This window comes from Capra hircus, chromosome 21, assembly GCF_001704415.2.
Source record: "Capra hircus breed San Clemente chromosome 21, ASM170441v1, whole genome shotgun sequence".
Classification (NCBI taxonomy): domain Eukaryota; kingdom Metazoa; phylum Chordata; class Mammalia; order Artiodactyla; family Bovidae; genus Capra; species Capra hircus.
In genome coordinates this window covers 30177166-30195231 of record NC_030828.1, presented here as the reverse complement: position 1 = coordinate 30195231, position 18066 = coordinate 30177166, and the positions used below count along the sequence as shown (strand labels likewise).

Here is an 18066-nt window from a genome sequence, read left to right as displayed (position 1 = left end):
CCTGATAGGCTACAGTCCATGGGGACGCAAAGAGTCGGACACGACTGAGTGACTTCACTTTCACTTGTGATTTCTGGAAGAGCAGCAAGAATCAGAAGGGCCCAAATTGCTCTTGAGGAGTCAAAACAGAAGGGATTTCTCCCCAGATCTCTTTTCTTTGAGGAAAACATTATAAATTTCACTTTGGAAGCCATCTCCTCTGACTTAACAATTCTAACGAGCTTGGCTATTTTCTGTACTAGTCTGCTACCGAAAAAAACCCCGCAGAGTAGGAGGGAGGTGAGCCACTGGAGGCCAGCACAGTGATAGCGGCACGAAGTGACCACTAGTGATGCAGGTGAGGATTAAAGACTAAAGACAACCATGGCCAGCAGCGGCCCATGGGGCAGCAGTCGCCTCAGGAAAGGACAGATGGCCCTCCATGCCCTGCAGTTTGACTCACTTCTGTGTTATGAGCCAAACCGGTAGATTTTGTTACTAGTATGACCCTGGGTGAGCAGGAAAAAGTCATAGGAAGGTCAGCACATTCTCTTTCAGTCGATGGGCAAGGGTGCCCTCCCCTTAAGGGGACTAAATCTTGAAGGTTTGAGCCAAGTGGCAGAGTACTCTTTACTCATTTGGATAATTAGATTTTGGCCTTGTCTTAAGCATCCAATATTCTTCAGGCCCTTAGAGGGCTGAGTATGACCCTCCGTGGGCCATCCTCAAGGGGTTCTTGTCCCACCAAGTACAGGCAGGGGGACAGGATCCACCTTCTCCTTGAGGGAAGGAAAGCACAGGACATGGGAGAGGAGAGGACAGCAAAGGCGACTGACTGAGTCCCAAGAGGCTTGCTGCTGCAATGGGCAGGGGCGGCGGGCAGACGCTTCCCAAAAGGCCCTCATAGGAAGTTGCTTCCTACTGTCTCTCCTCCCCATAGACTGAAGAAGGTTCTAATCTGATGGTTAGGCTTGGCCCTTGGCTTCCTGAGGTGTCCTTTCATTTAGTGTTTGTTTAGCTATTTTATAAACCAGAACCAGTTGACGCAAATTTGATTAGGTGGCAGAAACGCTGCCTGTACCTTTTGATGGTGGGGATTTAAAAACAAGCTTGTTTGAGAGGCAGCAGTTAAGATGGTGGGAGATTATAGCCAACGATGAGACCCAGCAGGTGTTTCAAAAGTTGATCACTTTAAGCAGGCAGCCCTATCTTTTGAGGGTAGGGACCAAGATAGAGCATGGATGTTATACCGAGTTCACGGGATACCATCCCCCACCCCCAGTGGAACCCTCAGTGTGGGACCCTCAGCCTAGCTGGGTGTGTGTCCCCCAGCTTGCCCTGTAATTGCCTGAGCCCAGAGCTCAGGGGTCATTTGGTGACATCACAGTCTTCTTCGTCCCAAAGTGGAGGCAGCTTTTACTCAACGACCCAAGAGAGTAGTGGCAGTGCCCAGTGATCCAAAGTCACAGGACATGTCTTATGGTTTTCAGAAGCCTCTGTTTTCCTCTGCTGGCACAACAGGCCTCATCCCAGGAGCACGCTTTTCAGTCCTTCTGGTAGCCTCCTGGAGCAGGTTACCATAGCAACAGAAGGGCTGCTCCAGCCCTGTGGCCCAGCCTTGCTCACAAAGTTCCCGAGAAGGGGACCAGCCTGGCACCCCACTCCTTATCTCCCTCCTCCTCACCCTCCCCCTTTCAAAACCTCATGATGTCTTTTGCTTTCAAACCTATCTCAGGTTTTTAAACAGACTACCGTCAGGTGGGCCTGAGTGTGTTCGCAAACTCAGTTTGAACCTGCGGTACCAGCAAGAAGTAAGACCGAATGTGAAAAGCAGGTAACTGAGCCAGGTGCCTGGGAACTGGGCAGGGATGGGACCAGCTCCACCCTCTCAGACAGGTGAGACTCTGAAGCCAGGGTCCTGCCTCAGGGCTGCCAAGACCAGCTGCACAGGTTACACACTGCTCAACTCCAGGCTCTGTTTATATAGCCTATCACTGTGACACTCGTCCCCAGAGGTGAGTAATACCATAGCCTTGTTTGTCCCTGAGGTGTACTGAACTCCATCTGCTCATCCACCCAGAAGGTTGAGGTCTGGTCAGATTCCTCCGAGGAGGAATCATGCGGAGGAGCAGTGAGGCTGAGTATATAGCAGAGGCCCAATAACCCCGTGGGCTGTGTTGACCACAAGAGGATTCACTGTGTGGGGCCACCAAGCCTTGAAGGCAAGGGATCTAGACCAGGAGTGAAGACAGATGGCAAGAGCCCCAGGTTTCCCTGGTCCCGTGCTTCTCCTCTCCTCAGGGAATGGGCCCAGGGCACCCTCACAGACACCACTGGGAAGAGGGCCTCATTTGGGGGCCAGCTTAGGAGCCAGGAGAGCTCTAGGAATGTCCTCAGCTCTGCATGAGTTTCTAAGAACGGCTGCACTCAGTGCCTGAGGGCTGGTGGGTGTGGGAGTGAGGGACTTGGAGGCACCTCCCAACCCTCAAACCTTGCATGCCCGACTCCAAGCCTTTCCCTGTCCAGATGGGGACACTGAGCCCAGAGAGAGTCATGTGCTTTCCCAGAGTCACACAGCAAATTAGAGTAGAGCAGGGCTTGATTTTTCTTTCTACTGAGCCCTTAGAAACTGAAGGGAGAGCGTGGCATGGGGGTGAGGTTAACTCCTGCAAATAGTAAGGTCTTGTCCTCCGAGCCCCCTAGGATGCAGCGATGCCAGTGTCACCCCCAGGGGTGCTTGACGCATTCTGGGCCAGCATCCAGAGCCCAGGCCAGCCTGTCATCTTTTAACAATTGTTTTCCCCTTACCCCTCCAGCTCCCTGACTGATGGGCAGACACTCTCCAAAGAGCCCCTAAGCCATGCTCTCAAACTCTCGACCCCAGAGAAGGTGAAAGATGCCCAGCTGAATCCTCCAGGTGAGCTGGCTGGGAGGCTGCTAAGAAGGACTGGGTGGGGGGGCAGGGATGCAGATGTACTGGGAGTGCTGGGGGCGGGTAACAGAGCACTACGAAGCAACCCAGGTGACCCACAGGACAAAACCTGGGGGGACAGGGCAGGTAGAAACACTGATCTCCACGTCCCCAGGGACCCCACTACGTCCCTTCTCCTTCCACGGCCATTAGGGCCAAGCTTGATGGAAGGCGGTGGGAGGAAGGTTTTTCTCTTTAGCAAGCTTGGGAAGAAGAGAGGTCAGCGATGGAAAGACACCTGGGGCCTCATTCGGTGCACGTGTTGGGTACCTGGGATCTCGGCTTGGGGTGGGTAAAGGAGAAGAGGAGGCCCCGATAAACAAGCCCTTGGAGTTTCCAAGTGGGTTGAGGCAGTTTCTTGCTGGGCCAAGGGGCAGGCTGGCCGGCTGGCACTTGGCAGAGTTGTTTTTGAAGCTTTGGGAGGCCACATGCTCTTCTAATGACGTTCACTTCCAGATAATTGCACCTTGAGGGAGGCATTTACTCTGGCGAGTCATCAAAATGATAGTAACAACACGGCTTTTGTTCACTTTTATTGGCTGTGCAACGATATTGTAGCAACAATGGAAGTTTAAAAAAATGGAAGTGACTGGTGCCCAGGGGAGCGGGTCACTGCCTCCCCGGTTCTGAGATGTCCTTGGGACAGTCCATTGTTGCCATCGTGTCTCCGGTCTGTGTCAGCTGCTCGGGGAGATGAGATCCCTCAGAGGTGCTGGTTTTCTCAGAGCTTTCCCAGCTTCCTCCAGAGAAGCCAGGGTTAGGGATAGGTCCCTGAGCCCCCCCTGGCTCCCTCGGGGGTTTGGGTGGGAGCTAGTCAGGGAGATAGCAAGTTGACTTTTAGGTGGTTGAGTATTTTGTAGGATGATCTCCAACGTGGGTACGCCTGGTGTCTTCAGACAGGGATTGTGGGTTTAGGGGTAGCAGGTGGTGGCATTTGAAGAGGCGGCTGGGGAGGCCAGTTCTAAGGGTCCCCGAATGGGGCAGTAAAAGAGGCCAGAGTCAGGGACAGGAGGAAGGGGAAGAGGACTGGGGCCTTTATTCCAAGGTCTCTTCCCTCAGCTTTTCTTCTGACCTGGGTTTCCTGGGGAGAGGACAGGCCTGGTGTGAGGGCAGGGACAGAATCAGGACCTCTCTGCTCTGCCACAAACACGGCATGGACTGGAGGCAGAAACTGGGCCCAGATCACCATGCTCCTTGTTGGTGAGGAAGCTGAGACCGAAGAGGTGGTGACGCCAGCCCAGGGCTCTGGATACCCCACTCCCCCGCTGCCTGGTGACCTGGAGGCCAAATGCCACTCCCCTCACCCTGGTGGGGCTCGCAGCCACCCTCTTCCAAGCTGGGTGTCTTGGAGTGGCCTTGGCAGGGATCTGGCCTGTAATGTGTACTTTCCTAGACTCTGCCTCTCTGCTCTTCCTCAGAGAGGAAGAAACACTGGGACCAAGGAAAGGATTGACTGATTTCTTCTTCTTCTTTTTTCTTTTATTTGACTGCTCTGGGTCTTAGTGGTGGCATGTGGAATCTAATTCCCCAACCAGGGATTGAACCCGGGCCCCCTGCAGTGAGAGCGCGGAGTCTTAGTCCCTAGACCTTCAGGGAGGCCCCAGATTGACCGATTTTTGAAGGGAAGCATTAGAAAGGCACCAAGAGAGCCCAGGAGAGGGGCCAGCTGGGCCCAGGCAACTCCAGCATCTTGTCCTGGGATCCAGGGCGGCTAGCTGACTTGCTGTGTCTCACCTCTGGCAGGTCCCATTGGCTTGCTCAGGTTTGCTTTCCTGACTAGATAATTCTGTCTCCACAGTGCTCACACAGCAGCCATTAGCACCTGGGGAATGTGCACAGAAAAGCCCTGGAGCTCAGAAGTCTTGGCTGTGGGTGATGGCTTTGGTGTTTTGCAACTTGAAGGGCAGGAAGGGAGCTAAAGTGGTGCAAGCTCGGTGTCCTCAGAGCACTCGGTGCCCAGAGTGTTTCCAAGGAGGAATGAGTAATCTCCAACCCCGCTGGCTGTAATCGCTTAACCTGAATTAGTACCTGGCAGCCCTGCAGCAGTAGGGCAAAGAGACTAAGCAGATTTCAAACAGGTGGGTAGGGAATCCCAGAGAGGGTCCCATCAGCGAGGGCTGGCAGCCAGGGGCCAGGCCAGAGTGAGGTGGGGGCAAGTTACCAGCTTTAACGGAGGGATGGGGAAGGAGTAGGAGTAGGGGAGGCAGCAAGTCCATTCAGATTTGCCAGGACTTCCAGAAGCTGTGGGGACAGCCAGGCTGGGGGTACATCTGGACTCCCCATCCTTTGTTCAGGGCTAGGCTGCTGGGGACACTGAGATGGACAGGTTTCTTTCCTGCCCTCCAAGAACTCCTAGTCTGAGGGCAGACAGGCTCTGGGTGAAGGACACACTGAGGCTGAAGAAGGAAGGCGTGCTATTTAGGAATTGGGTGATCAGGGTGGACTTCCTGGATGAGGACAATTTCTAGCTGGTCTCAGACTTTTAAACTCCCCTTAGGCCTAGGCCTGAGCTGAGTGGTCTGCCCTTGGGAGTTTAGCATCTAGAGCTGGGGATTAGGAGACAGGGACAATCTGGGAGGGACTGAGGCAGCTTCTCAGCACAGTTGCCCAAGGGACCCCAGGCACAGGGTCCAAGAACAGTGCCAAGCTGGCCTCATTGACTCCCACAGACCTGGCCCATGGGTCATGCTCTGCTCAACTCCATCTCATGCAGCCTCCAGGGTTTTGAAGTGTGGAGGGGGAGGCTCTGGGATGCAGCTGCACTAAGATCCAGATTCACCACGGCTTGAGTGCCTGCTGGGTGCCAGTCTGGCCCTGGGTGTTAGTTTCACAATTCCCCAGAGACTCCAAGAGGCCAGCCTCTGTGTGGAAGAGGATACTGGAGCAGCCACACATGGGGAGGGGCCTCAAACTGCCATTTCCATAAAACTGAGAAAAAGCAACTATCTGCACCAAAGCCTGTTAGGAAGAAGCTTTCAGGGGATTATGAGATGGGTTAAATACCCACACAGCTGCCCTCTGTTAATAAAAGCAGCTTTTGCTAGGCTCAGTGCCTGGCTTCCTGGGTGGCGCTAGTGGTAAAGAACTCACCTGCCAGTGCAAGAGACTAAGAGAAGCAGGTTCAAGCCCTGGGTTGGGAAGACCCCCTGGAGACTGGAATGGCAACCCACTCCAGCATTCCTGCCTGGAGAGTCCCATGGACAGAGGAGCCTGACAGACTACAGTGCACAGGGTCACAGAGTTGGGCATGACTGAGGCCACTTGGCACAGGCTCCGTGTTTAGGGACTGGCTTGCGTTCTCTCATCTTCTCTTCCTGGCAGCAGTAGGGTAGGCACTTCTTTCGGCCGCACTTGGTAGGAAACTGAGCTCAGAGAGGTTCCGTGATTTTTCTCAGAGTCACATCTGGTCTTAAAGTCAGAACTGGCACAGCCCTCTTTGGGACTGTTTAGGTGAGGTCTCCTCCCCTCCTGCACACCCTGGCCAGCCCCTGTCTCCTAACTGCGGAGCTGCAGCCTCTCTGGGGAGCTCTTGGAACCTTGCCTGCAGGATTCAGTGTTCACCTGAGTCTCCTCAAATTCCCAAGGGGCTGGGAGGTCCTTGAGCTGTGCTCCGCAGGCTGGGCTCTGAGCAGCCCAGATGGCTGTTCTCCCCGGAACAGCCCCACTGTGTCAGGCTGCAGAGCTGCGGGGATCTGACCTCCATACAAAGGCAGCCTTGTGCTGAACCTAGACATACATTTTTTCCTAGCCCTTTCTAAGTTGAGCAGGAACCCCAGCTGGAGCAATGCAATGTCAAGACCACAGGGAGGGGAGGGTGTCCAGGGGGAGCAGCTGCTAAGGATGGGGCTGGTAGAAGTGCTGGTCAGGCCTATTCCCCACACCCACTCTCCCTAGGCGACTCTTACATCCACAGGGGAGCTTTGAGCTGGAGGTCAGGAGGCTGGGAACTCAGCCCGGCTTGGTTTCCAGGCCTCCCTGTGTCCCACGCTCCTACCCTCCCACACGTTTCAAGAGCAGACACGGTGTTTCTGCTGGAAAGAGCTCAGGGAGCTCAGACCCTGTGGTTGGGGCAGGCAGGGCTCCTGGAGACAGTGTGAGGTAGAAGATTGGCTATCATTTCAGCCTGAAGCGAGTGTAGGGGAAGGTAAGAAGGACTTCCCAAAGGTCAGAGGAAATGGGAACACGTGGTAATCTTAACCTTACCAGTCTAAAAAAGCAGAGCCTCTGGGGATACTTATGGAAAACTTACCTTAATGAAAATGTCCAGTTCTGCCAATTATAGGTGTGCCTGGGGCTGGATGCACTGCTGTGGCCCAGGCAGGCCTTGACTTTAATCTCTTGCCAGGTCCTGAAGCCACCATGGCCTCTTTGCCTTATATATCCCCGGAGTGTCTGGCAGGGCTAAATGGGTTCCAGACTCTTAGCAGAGGGTCCCTGTGTGAAGGGGCATCCTCCTGGTGCTGGTCACCAGATGGGCCTTTGCAGCAGAGGCTGTGGGATCCGGTACCCTGAAGAGAGGTCTGTCCTGGCTGGGGAACAACATGGATTGATCCAGGATCAGAGTTTCCCTCCTTCTGCTTAATCCGCTTCGTTCTAAGGCCTTTCCCACAGGTTTCAGAAAACACTCTGGGTTTCTCCTCTCCACTCTTGCTCTCCTGTTTCGACCTTTCCCCGTGAATTAAGAGTGACTTTCTCTGCTGTTTAGAAGCCTTTGTTCCAGAGCCCCAGAAAACACAGCTCCCTGCCTGCTCAGTCACCCGCAGCATAAAGGGCGATTGATAAGATGTAGGACCAGTCAGGCCAAGAGGAGCTGGAGCAACATGAGAGGGAGGGAGGGAGGGAGGGAGGGGGAGGCGGGGGAACGAGGAAGGCAGTACAAAGTGCAATCTGGGCCTTAGGAAAGCACACCCCAAGACTCAGCGGACACTCTCTGGATGTGTGCTTGAGGCCGTTGGTCTGCTGTTGGTTGCCTTCTAGAATTAGGTCTGTTGTGGCTCTTGGGTGCCTAACTGGGTGACAGGGACCTTGATTGGATCCTGGCCATGTTTTGGCTATGATGACAGCAGTGAGCTTGGCTGGGCACAGGGCAGACCTATGCCCCCGTTGAGTTTCAAGGCAAGGAGATGGGGACAACTATAAGGGCCTGGCAGCCCATTCTGATTTCTTACATCTCTGCTATCCTCCAAGAACTCACTCCTGGGAGGCAGGCTGAGAGGTACCACAGCAGCCCTGAGCCCCTTCATGGCCGCTCCCTCCTGCTCACTCCTGAGCAGGTCACTTTGTGGCAGTGTCGGGGGACCCAGGCACCGCTCTTCTCTTCCCCAAGGGAACAGACCGCGGACCCCCAAAGCCTAAACCTCATTCACTAACCAGCCCCCCAGCTTCTGAGCTGATGCCTTGTCCCAGTTCTGCCCCTAACGTGCTGTGACGTTGCCATTCTTGCCCACTCTGAGACTCCGTTCCTTCTCCTTCTGTGTACTGTGCGTAGGAATGCCCTGCCTCTACTTCTCAAGGATGCCCTCCCCTTCCTCCCAACCCTGAGGTCTCAGTCGATATCCCTGCTGGGCAATGTCTGTGTAGTTTTATTTATTCTTTTGGCAAACATTTATTGCAAGTCCAACACTTGCATCAGAAGTTCAGAGTCTAGTCAGAAAGGCCAGAGAGCTATTTCTTGAGCAGCCAAAATGTGCTAAGCTTTTTAACAATATTACTTTGATGCAAATCTTTTCATTTTTATATACGTATTTTTATATGCACTTTTCTTTGCTCCTCTTTTTAACTTGAAGTTATATTGTGAATATCTCCTTGCATTATTAAATAAGTTTTAAATACTTTGTTTTGATGACTGCTTATGAATCCATGATATGGCTATGCTCTATCGAATTTAGCCAGTCCCCTATTATATCGATTGACATTTTCGCATGACACAGTGCTCTTGCCACAGTACAAGGGCCAACTCTTGTCTGTCTATTTATTACAAATCTTTGCTACGTCATGTTCTTTGATTTCAGGAGAAACCCAGGTACATAGGAAGGTAGGCTTTAGTGGATGAAGGTTACCGTGAGGACAGGCAAGGAAGAAAGGAAGCTTAGAAAGTGGCTATGTGGGGGTGGGCGTGGCAAGAAATAGACTCCATGGTTCCCTGCTCCAGCGGCAACCACCACTGCTCAAACCTAGCCTCTCTGCCTGGCTGAAGCCACCCGCTTCTCTTTGCTCCCTAAACCGTGCTCCGACTCCTTCCACCCCATGATCTCTGCAGGAGGGACCCACAAGGAGCATTCCTACAGGGCCCTGCACAGTGACCTCATGGCCCCCATGCAGGTGTGTGGGGTTCTGGTCTCATCGCTGTGGCCAGGGGAGTGGGGCTGATGTCTAAGAGTCAGTGCTTCATAGGCAAGGGACCCTTCTGACTGCTCTGCCCACCTCACTGACAGCAAAGACTGGATCTTCCAACATGCTGTCCAGAGATTTCTCCTCTGACAGAGATGAGATTGGGAGAGGAAATGGTGTGAGCAAAGGCCCAGAGATGGGGATGCATGGGTATGAGAAGACAGAATGTGAGAAGGGAGGACGGATGAGACACCTCAGGCAGGGGGACTCATCAACCTTCCTTCCCATCCGCTCCTAAGCTCAAGGCCACAGAGCTATGGTGGACTCAGGAGGACACTGAGCAAGGCTGGGTCTTGCCAGCCCTACCTAGGGGCACTCAGGACAGAGGTTCAGCCTGGCATGGGCTGCTGGAGCAGGCACCTGCTCTGGGGGCCCACCTCTCTCTATACCTGGGCAGCAATGTGTCCTGCACCACCCTCAGGCCACCTGGGGAGAAGGGAGGCGGGGAGGGAGGGGCAGGCCTGGGTGCCCTGGATACACAGTCATTCGGTCCAGTCCTCTGGGATCGGGATGGGACAGAGGCTGATTCCTGCTTCCCTGAAGGCCCCCTGACCTCTGTTCAGAGACAGGCTTCTGTGGTCAGGACCCAGGGAGGAGTCAGACCTGCCTTGGAGAGCCACTAGTCTGATGGGAGAGGCAGATCCAACCAGCACTCGGCCCGCAGTGAGGCTTGGGCACTGAAGTCCTCAGTGAGGGGGTTGCCCTTGGGGCCTGAAGGGCGGGAGAGGGCGATGTGATGGAAGAAGGGTGTTCAAGGCAGAGTCACAGCCTGGGCAAAGGCACAGGGTGGCAGGAATGCAGAGCTCTGGGAGCAGCTCAGGCTGGCCATGTCAAGGTAGCAAAGGCTGGCAAGCCCTTCTGGGGAGGGCCTTCCTTAGAGACCACAGTAAGGGCGTCACCCTGTGGTCAAGGGGAGATATGGGAGGCTTTGAGCAGGTCAGATATGGGTTAAGAAGGGTGGTTCTGGGAAACTCTGGAACGTAGGGAAGAGGAAGTGGCCAGAGATCATGACTGCTGAAGGTCACTGAGCCTGAGCTTGAGCACAGGACTTGGGAAGGCGACAGGACGGTCCTTTCCCAGGGGAGGTGTGGGTGCTGGGGTCAGCCTGGAACCCTACTGCAACCCCAGCGTGGGTTTGGGAGTCAGACCGTGGGTGGGGATCCCAGCTCTGCCAGCTGTGGCTTAGCCTTTCTGAGCATCATAGAGTGAGCGATGGCACAATATGGAAGGCCACAGTGTGAGGTCACACAACCAGATGGCACGCAGCCCACCTGGCACAGGAGGGTGCTCAGTAAACAGGAGCTGTGATCATTTTAACTCCTTCATGGGAAGGACAATGATCTGGGAGGCCGGGGCAGGGTAGACCCCTTCCCACCGAAGTCTCCCCTTCTGGTGGCCTGGGGGTTCCGACAGCTGAGTCTGTGTGGTGAACGTAGAGAGAAGGCCAGGCCGGAGCCACGCTGCCCGGTCACACTTCCTGAAGGGCGTGGTTCCACCAGGGGCCAGGGCTCTCATCCCTGTCACAAAGCAACCAGGCTAAGAGGAGACTGACCTCACAGACCAGCTGCCTTTCCTTCCCTGTCTGTTCCTTCTTTTATTCTTCTAAGAAGGAGGAGAGACAGCTTATTCCTGAATCATAGGCACCATGGGTAAAAAGAGAGGTGTGTGTGTGTTAGTTGCTTCAGTGTCTGACTCTTTGGACCCCGTGGACTGCAGCCCGCCAGGCTCCTCTGTCCATGGGATTCTCCAGGCAAGAATACTGGAGTGGGTTGCCAATTCCTCCTCCAGGGGATCTTTCCAACCCAGGGATCCAACCAAGGTCTCCTGCATTGCAGGCAGATTCTTTACCATCTGAGCTAAAAAAAAAAAAAAAACAAAAACCCAGTGCAGCAAAAAGACAGAAACATGTAGTCTGTGGGAGAAAAGAAACCAGATAAAGGAACTCTATCCAAAATAGCCATCAAAATTCAAGTGCTTTTTTCTTCAGATGCAGTAAACCCACTTCTAGAAATCCATCCTTAGGAAAGCCTAGAACAGGGCTGAAAGCTGGAAATCATTTGAGTATCTTTCAGTGGGGAGGCTGTTATGATATGTACATTATGTTATGAAATTGATATGGCCAATGGCATAATATGTAGCCACACACACACAATGAGGGAGAGAAAGAGAGATTTTTTTAAGTTAAAATCTTTTGTTTTACTAGATTTTTAAAATTTAATATTAATTTATTTGGCTGCACTGGGTCTTAGTTGCAGCCCTTGGGATATTTCATTGTGATAGACGGACTCCCTAGCTATGGCTCGCCAGATTAGTTGCTCTGCAGTACATGGGATCTTAGTTCCCTGACCAATGATTGATCCCATATCCCCTGCATTGCAAAGCAGATTCTTAACCACTAGACCACCAGGGAAGTCCTGAGAGATAGATATTAATGTCACAAAAGCTAAAGATGGGTGATTTGGATAATGATAATGTTTGATTGGGTCCATATAACATTTTTTTAAAGTGTGAGCAACATTAAAAAAATCAAGTGATCGTACTTAAACACCCAGATTTCAGGTAGCTCTTGGTTTCCATTCCTCCTGGGCACCAGATCCTAGAGCCAAGGAGCAGCTGCCCCCTTTAGAGGCTTGTATCCCCCTGCCAGTCTCTGCTACTCCCTGTTACCTCCCTGGCCCTGAGTCTGGGGTCGGGACAATGGTCCCTGCCCTTGTATTACAGCGTCCCTTAGCGAAATATTGCACTATTCTCTGTCTTTGTCAAAAACAGAGAAACAAAAGGCGGAATACAGGAGCCACGTGTCTCAAAGAAAATGAGAGGGAGCCTATTTCTTTGTGAAAAGCAAGACTGCTTCTGAGTTTCACTTGCAAATCCTGGGGCAATTCATTTATTTATTGTTTAGTATTATACATTATTTATTATTGATGTTGATACATTACCTACCTGCCCCCATGGGGTCGCCACAGAGTCAGACACGACTGAAGCGACTTAGCAGCAGCAGCAGCAGCACTCTTGATTAATACAAAAGTAGCATGATTCTTTTTTCCCCCCTTTGGTTAAAAAGACAACAGCCACAAAATTAAAACGAATTCCTTGTGCATATATTTGTATACACAGTGCGTGCGTGCGTGCTAAGTCACTTCAGTCGTGTCCAACTCTGTGCGACCCCATGGACTGCAGCTGCCAGGCTCCTCTGTCCATGGGATTCTCCAGGCAAGAATACTGGAGTGGGTTGCCATTCTCTTCTCCAGGGGGATGTTCCCGACCCCGGGATCGAACCCACGTCTTTTAGGTCTCCTGCATTGGGAGGTGGGTTCTTTACCACTAGCGTCAGCTAGGAAGCCCCTGTATACGTGGACACACACCAAATGACAACAGTGATTACCTAGACTTAAGGAAGACCTATCCATTTTTACATTATGTACTTATAATAACAAACAAACATATAGTTTTGTAATTTTTTTTAAAAAGGTTATACTTAAAAAGTGATAAGTGAAAACTCTTGGCTGAGGGAAGCTTTCACAAGCGGTTGTAAGACTTATCTCTCATTATCTTGGCAAGCCTGGGGGAGCAGGTAAATGTAGTGGAACCTGAGCAACTAGAACACCCACAGGAAAACACACCTTTTGGAGGGAGGTGGGAGGGGGGCTCATGTTTGGGAACGCATGTAAGAATTAAAGATTTTAAAATTTAAAAAATAAATAAATAAATAAAATTAAAAAAAAAAAAGGAAAACACACCTTTTCTGTCCTAAGCACCAGGAAGAACCTGTACTAGGGACGGGAAGACAGCTGCCAGCTACTGGAAAGTGACTGCCAGACACTGGGCACTCCGGTTGGCCTACCTTACAGAATTCTCGTGCAAATTTGAGGGGTGGTGTTAGCATTCTTCCTCCTTTTTTTTTTTTTTCTTTCTTTCTGGCTGCATCTCATGTCTTGTGGGATTCTTGACCAGGGATCAAACCAGGGCCCTTGGCAATGAAAGTGCAGAGTCCTAACCACTAGACCACCAGGGAATTTCATTTCCTCCCATCCTTCCATTTTTAAAAGCAGTTTTATTCAGGTGTACATTATATGCCATTGAATTTGCCCTTTGTAAATGCAATGATTTTTCACTTTTTCATTGGGAAAAAAGTCACCTTTTCAATGATTTTTAGCAAATTTGCAAATGTACCAGCTTCATTGAAATTAAAATTTTAGAACATTTCCATCACCCCAAAAAGACCTTGATGCAAATTTGTGGTCACTCCTCATTCCCAAGTCCCACTCATCTGCTTTCTACCACTCATCTGCTTTCTATCATTTCCACCTTTTCTGGACATATCATATAAATGAAATCAGACAATATGTGGTCCTTTTGGCTTCTTTTGCCAGGTATGTTTTGAGTTTCATTCATGGTGTTGCCTGTATCAGCACTTTGTTCCTTTGTAGAGCCAAATAGTGTTCTCCTGTATGGAGAGGCCATAGTTCACTCACCAGTTGATGGGCATTTGTTGTTTCTACCTCTTGACTGCTGCAACTCATGCTGCTGTGAATGTTCCTGTACGAGTCTTTGTGGGGTATGTGCTTTCATTTCTCATGGGTAGATACCTAAGAATGGAATTGCTGGGTTGTATAGTAGATTTACGTTTAACTTTTTAAGAAGCTGCCTAACTGTCTACCAACATGGCTGCCCCATTTTATATTCCTCCCACCTGTATGAGGCTCTGGTCTCTCTTGCCAGCCCTTGGCACTTGAAGAGTATCCAAATGGAGCTGGGAGGAGAAAGACTTACCAAAGTCACGCAACAGGGAGCGGCAGATCGGAATTTGAACCCAGGTTGACCTGACTCTAGAGGCTGTCTTTACCCTGGTCTGCTCATGTGAGCGGACTTGCACAGAGTGCAGGGGTTGGAGACTGTAAAGAGGTTGATCTCTGCGGTCTGCCAGGCTGGGGTTCCAGGAAGAAGAACCTGGAAGAAGGGACTTGGAGAAGTCTAAGGAGCAATTGGAGGGGCCTCCTCAGCAGGCGCTGACTCAAACCGCCACTAGGGGGCGCGGGGATCCAGCAGCTGCTGGTGATGGGCCTCTGTCAGAGAAGGCAGCCATGGATGCCAGCCAGCCTGGTCTTGGCTTTCAACAGTACACAGTGCCTGGCACTGGGTGACCTTCTCTCTGCCACAGCCTGCAGTTCCAAGCAGCCATACATTCTGTTTTCCTATTTGGGCCTGGATATGTCCCCTTTTAACAGCTTCTCTGATGGCGCAGTGGGTAAAGAATCCATCTGCAGTGCAGGAGACACAGGAGACGCGGGTTCAATCCCTGGGTCAGGAAGGTTGCCTGGAGGAGGAAATGGCAACCCACTTCAGTATTCTTTCCTGGAGAATTCCATGCACAAAGGAGCTAGAGCAACTAAGCACGCCCGCCCCCTTTTCCCTGATCCTTGGCCTCCACAGGAGGAAGGAGGGGCTCTAATGTCCCAGCCCCAGGGCCTCCACCTCTTTCTGCCAACTTCAGGGTTCACATGAAACCCTAGAGTATTGAAGGAAGAGACAGGGTCCATCTGCTGGCTGCCTCAGAAGCGTCTGTCATACAGCTCACTGTTGGTCTTGCCTCAAGATGGATGTCCAAGGAAGTGGGACCTCTCCATCTCACAGCGGGTTGGCCAGCAGGTGGCGCAGTAGCCCCTGTGGTCCTCACTCCCTCACCCATGACTCACCTTCGTAGAATGACTGCTCTGGCCCCAGAAGGCAGCCCCATGGACGAGTGTCTAGACCACCCATTCCCTTTGCAAATGATCTGGGAAAAGGGAGGAAGAACAAGGTGTGCATTTATTAGGCACCAGCTACATGCCGAAGCTCTTTCATTCTTTTGACCCTCATAACATCCCTGAGAACTAAATCCTCAGCTTTCCCCTGAGAAAACAGACTCAGAGGTCAAATAGCTCACCCCACATCTCACGGACTAGATGGTAAAGCTCTGTTTCATCTATTACACTCAGTAAACTTAACGGGTAGATGGTGCCTGGGAGAGTGTCAGGCATGCCTTTCCCACTGTGTGACATGGGGGAAATAACTGAGCCTTGCTGAGCTGCAGCTGCCCCATCTGTAAAAGGGGGCTACCAGACCCATGTTGTGCAGATGAGATTAGATCCCCACTTGAGGGTTTCGCATGGGGCCTGGTCCTGGCAGGGATGAGCAAAGAGATGGTTAGATGATTTCATGGGACTGGGAAATTTTCCAGGCTAGTGATCAGAGCCTGCTGGTTTCCAGTCTCCTCTAGCCCCCTGGAAGTGTTGCTGTTTTGGTATTCTGCCATTTGGGTCTGTCCCCAGCCGCTTCTCAGGAGACAGAGGAAGGGTAGAAACCCCAGAGGATCTGAGAGTCCTGCTCTTCTGGGGCAACCCCCGCATCCACTGCTGACTGCCCAGCCTCAGGGGGCAAATTCCAGCTGGCATGATGGACCTTAGCAGAAAAATGTCTAGGGTCCCCAAGGCCTCCTTCTGCCCTCCCTCTTCACTGCTGCCTCCCTAGAGCCTTGCCCATCCTTCAAGGCCGTCAGGCGTCCCCCTCTAGGCAGCCTCCTCGTGAGTGTTCCAGCCCTCGTGGCTCAGTGCTCAAGGCATTGTGGGAACCAGAGGCCTGGGCACTCTGCCCAGGGAAGGAGCAGGGGTCCCCTGGGGACAAGCCCTGGCTGGCGCGATGCAAGCTGTGGTCTCCCTGCAGAGGAGGCGCTATGGACAACTCGGGCCGACGGGCGCGTCCGCCTACGCATAGACCCCATCTGCTCGCAGACTCCCCGCACTGTTCATCAGATGTTCTCCGCGACCCTGGAAAAGTATGGGGACCTCAGTGCTATGGGCTTCAAGCGGCAGGGCAAGTGGGAACACATCTCCTACACCCAGTACTATCTGCTGGCCCGCAAAGCCGCCAAGGGCTTCCTGAAGGTGAGGAAGCCGCCCAAGGCCTGACCTCTCCACTCCCCAGCCCTGCCCTCAGTTCTGGCCTTCACAGACTTCCTTCCGATACCCCACTGGGCAAGCCCTTAGACAGGATCACTGTAAAACCGTCCCGTTCATTGAGCCAATGGTCCATTCTGGCCTGGGGCTAAGGGTTTACCTTCACTGGACCCTTACTATATGGCAGGATGTGGCACGAGCTTCTCATTTGTCGTCCCGCTCAAGGGGGGCTGGGAAGCCTGGTGCACTGGGCTGAGGGGTGGGCTCCCTGGGAAGGCCTGGGAGGGTTAGCAAGGGCTGTTGAGTGGCTGGTCCCCCAGGGCACACTCTGACCCTGGGAGGTGGTCCCTGAGGTGGGCCGGCAGAGTCCCCTGCTGTCTGGAAGAGGGGTTTGGTGAGAATGAGAGGCCCCTTTCCTGCTGGTTGACCCGGCCTGTCTACCTTTGGCCTGGAGCTCGGCCTGGAGCGGGCCCACAGCGTGGCCATCCTCGCCTTCAACTCCCCGGAGTGGTTCTTCTCAGCAGTGGGCACAGTCTTCGCAGGGTGAGTGGCTGAGGGAGGGGCAGTCTCCAGTGGGTTGGAGGGGGGCAGAGAGTGAAGAGAGGGTCGATATCTCTTTTTAGGGGCCCCCAACCCCTCCCCAACATCCCATCTCTTCCCTGGGGCCCTCTCCAGACCCGCTGTTGTCCCCTTCTGCCCAGGGCAGCTGTGTTGAGCTGCCTGTCTGGCCATGGGAGCTCTCTGGGGCCAGGGGCTGTGGGTGTGTTGGGCAGGGGTCGGGGCTGAGGGGGTGGGCTGTTGTACCCGCCCAGACACACATCCTCCTGGGTCTCTGACAGTGGCATCCTCACCGGCATCTACACGACCAGCTCCCCTGAGGCCTGCCAGTATATCGCCTATGACTGCCGCGCCAACATCATCGTGGTCGACACACAGAAGCAGCTGGAAAAGATCCTGAAGGTTTGGGGGAAAGGGGGAAGCAGCCACGGGGGTCAGGCTAGGCATCCTCACAGACCTCCACCTTCCCTGCCGGAGTCACCCACCGTCCTCCCCAGCAACCCTCCCCGGCACGTGCGCACATCAGCACAGCAGGGCGATGGCCGCTGACTCATTTGTCGGGTCTGAAAACTGAGGCCCAGGAAGCTCAAGGAACATACCCCTCATCCCCCTCAGGCAGCCGATGGCCCTCCATGGTTCTCCCTTCAGGGAAGGGTTGCGTGCCCTGAGGGTGGTTCAGGGCACTGACACATGAGCACTCACGTCCGAGTCTTGGTGGGGAATGGGGGTACAGGCTGCCACAGGGTGGGGCTTGTGCCAAGCCAGAGCAAGTGCTGCAGCGTCTCCTAGAGACCCTAGGGCGCAGTAGGAGCTCAAAAGTGCCTCTTGGGGCAGCTGGCACCTTTCTGGAGCACTGATGCCTCCTGGTCCATTTAAGGCCCCTTCCTGACTGACCCTGTCGCATAAGCACCATGCTGGCATTTAGTGGCCTGAGGACACCTTTGTGCCCCAGCTGTACCCAACAGCCTGCAAGGCCCTCCGTGGCTCCTGGCATCTCAGAGAGGCTTCCTCCGGGTTGACTTGGCCCTGGTTCCGGAGCTGTCACCTGGACCTCAGTGCCCCCCTGCACCTGAGGCCAGGAGAAGTGGTCTCCAACCTCCTGGGACAGTGGGACCTGGAGCCCTGGACTGGTCAGATTAGATGGCCTCCCTCAGCTCAAGTGGAGAAGGCCTTTTCTGTCTCCACTCCTTTGAACCCCGTGTTTCCAGGGTTCCCTCATTGTGGGAGCCTCTG

At 53.2% G+C, this 18066-nt stretch overlaps 1 protein-coding gene across 7 annotated transcripts in view; it reads left to right on the top strand.

Moving 5' to 3' along the window:
- ACSBG1 (acyl-CoA synthetase bubblegum family member 1) overlaps window positions 1–18066 on the top strand; it is a 68920-nt gene that overhangs the window by 24366 nt on the left and 26488 nt on the right. For 4 of the 7 annotated variants that reach the window (XM_005695090.3, XM_013973012.2, XM_013973019.2 and 1 more), the window contains exons 3-7: window positions 1715–1813; window positions 2796–2896; window positions 16043–16263; window positions 16730–16818; window positions 17115–17235. In XM_005695090.3, coding sequence (XP_005695147.3) covers window positions 1715–1813; window positions 2796–2896; window positions 16043–16263; window positions 16730–16818; window positions 17115–17235 — 631 coding nt within the window. The remainder of the gene's footprint in view (window positions 1–1714; window positions 1814–2795; window positions 2897–16042; window positions 16264–16729; window positions 16819–17114; window positions 17236–18066) is intronic. The other 3 variants (XM_013973016.2, XM_013973018.2, XM_005695091.3) reach the window with 1 other exon arrangement.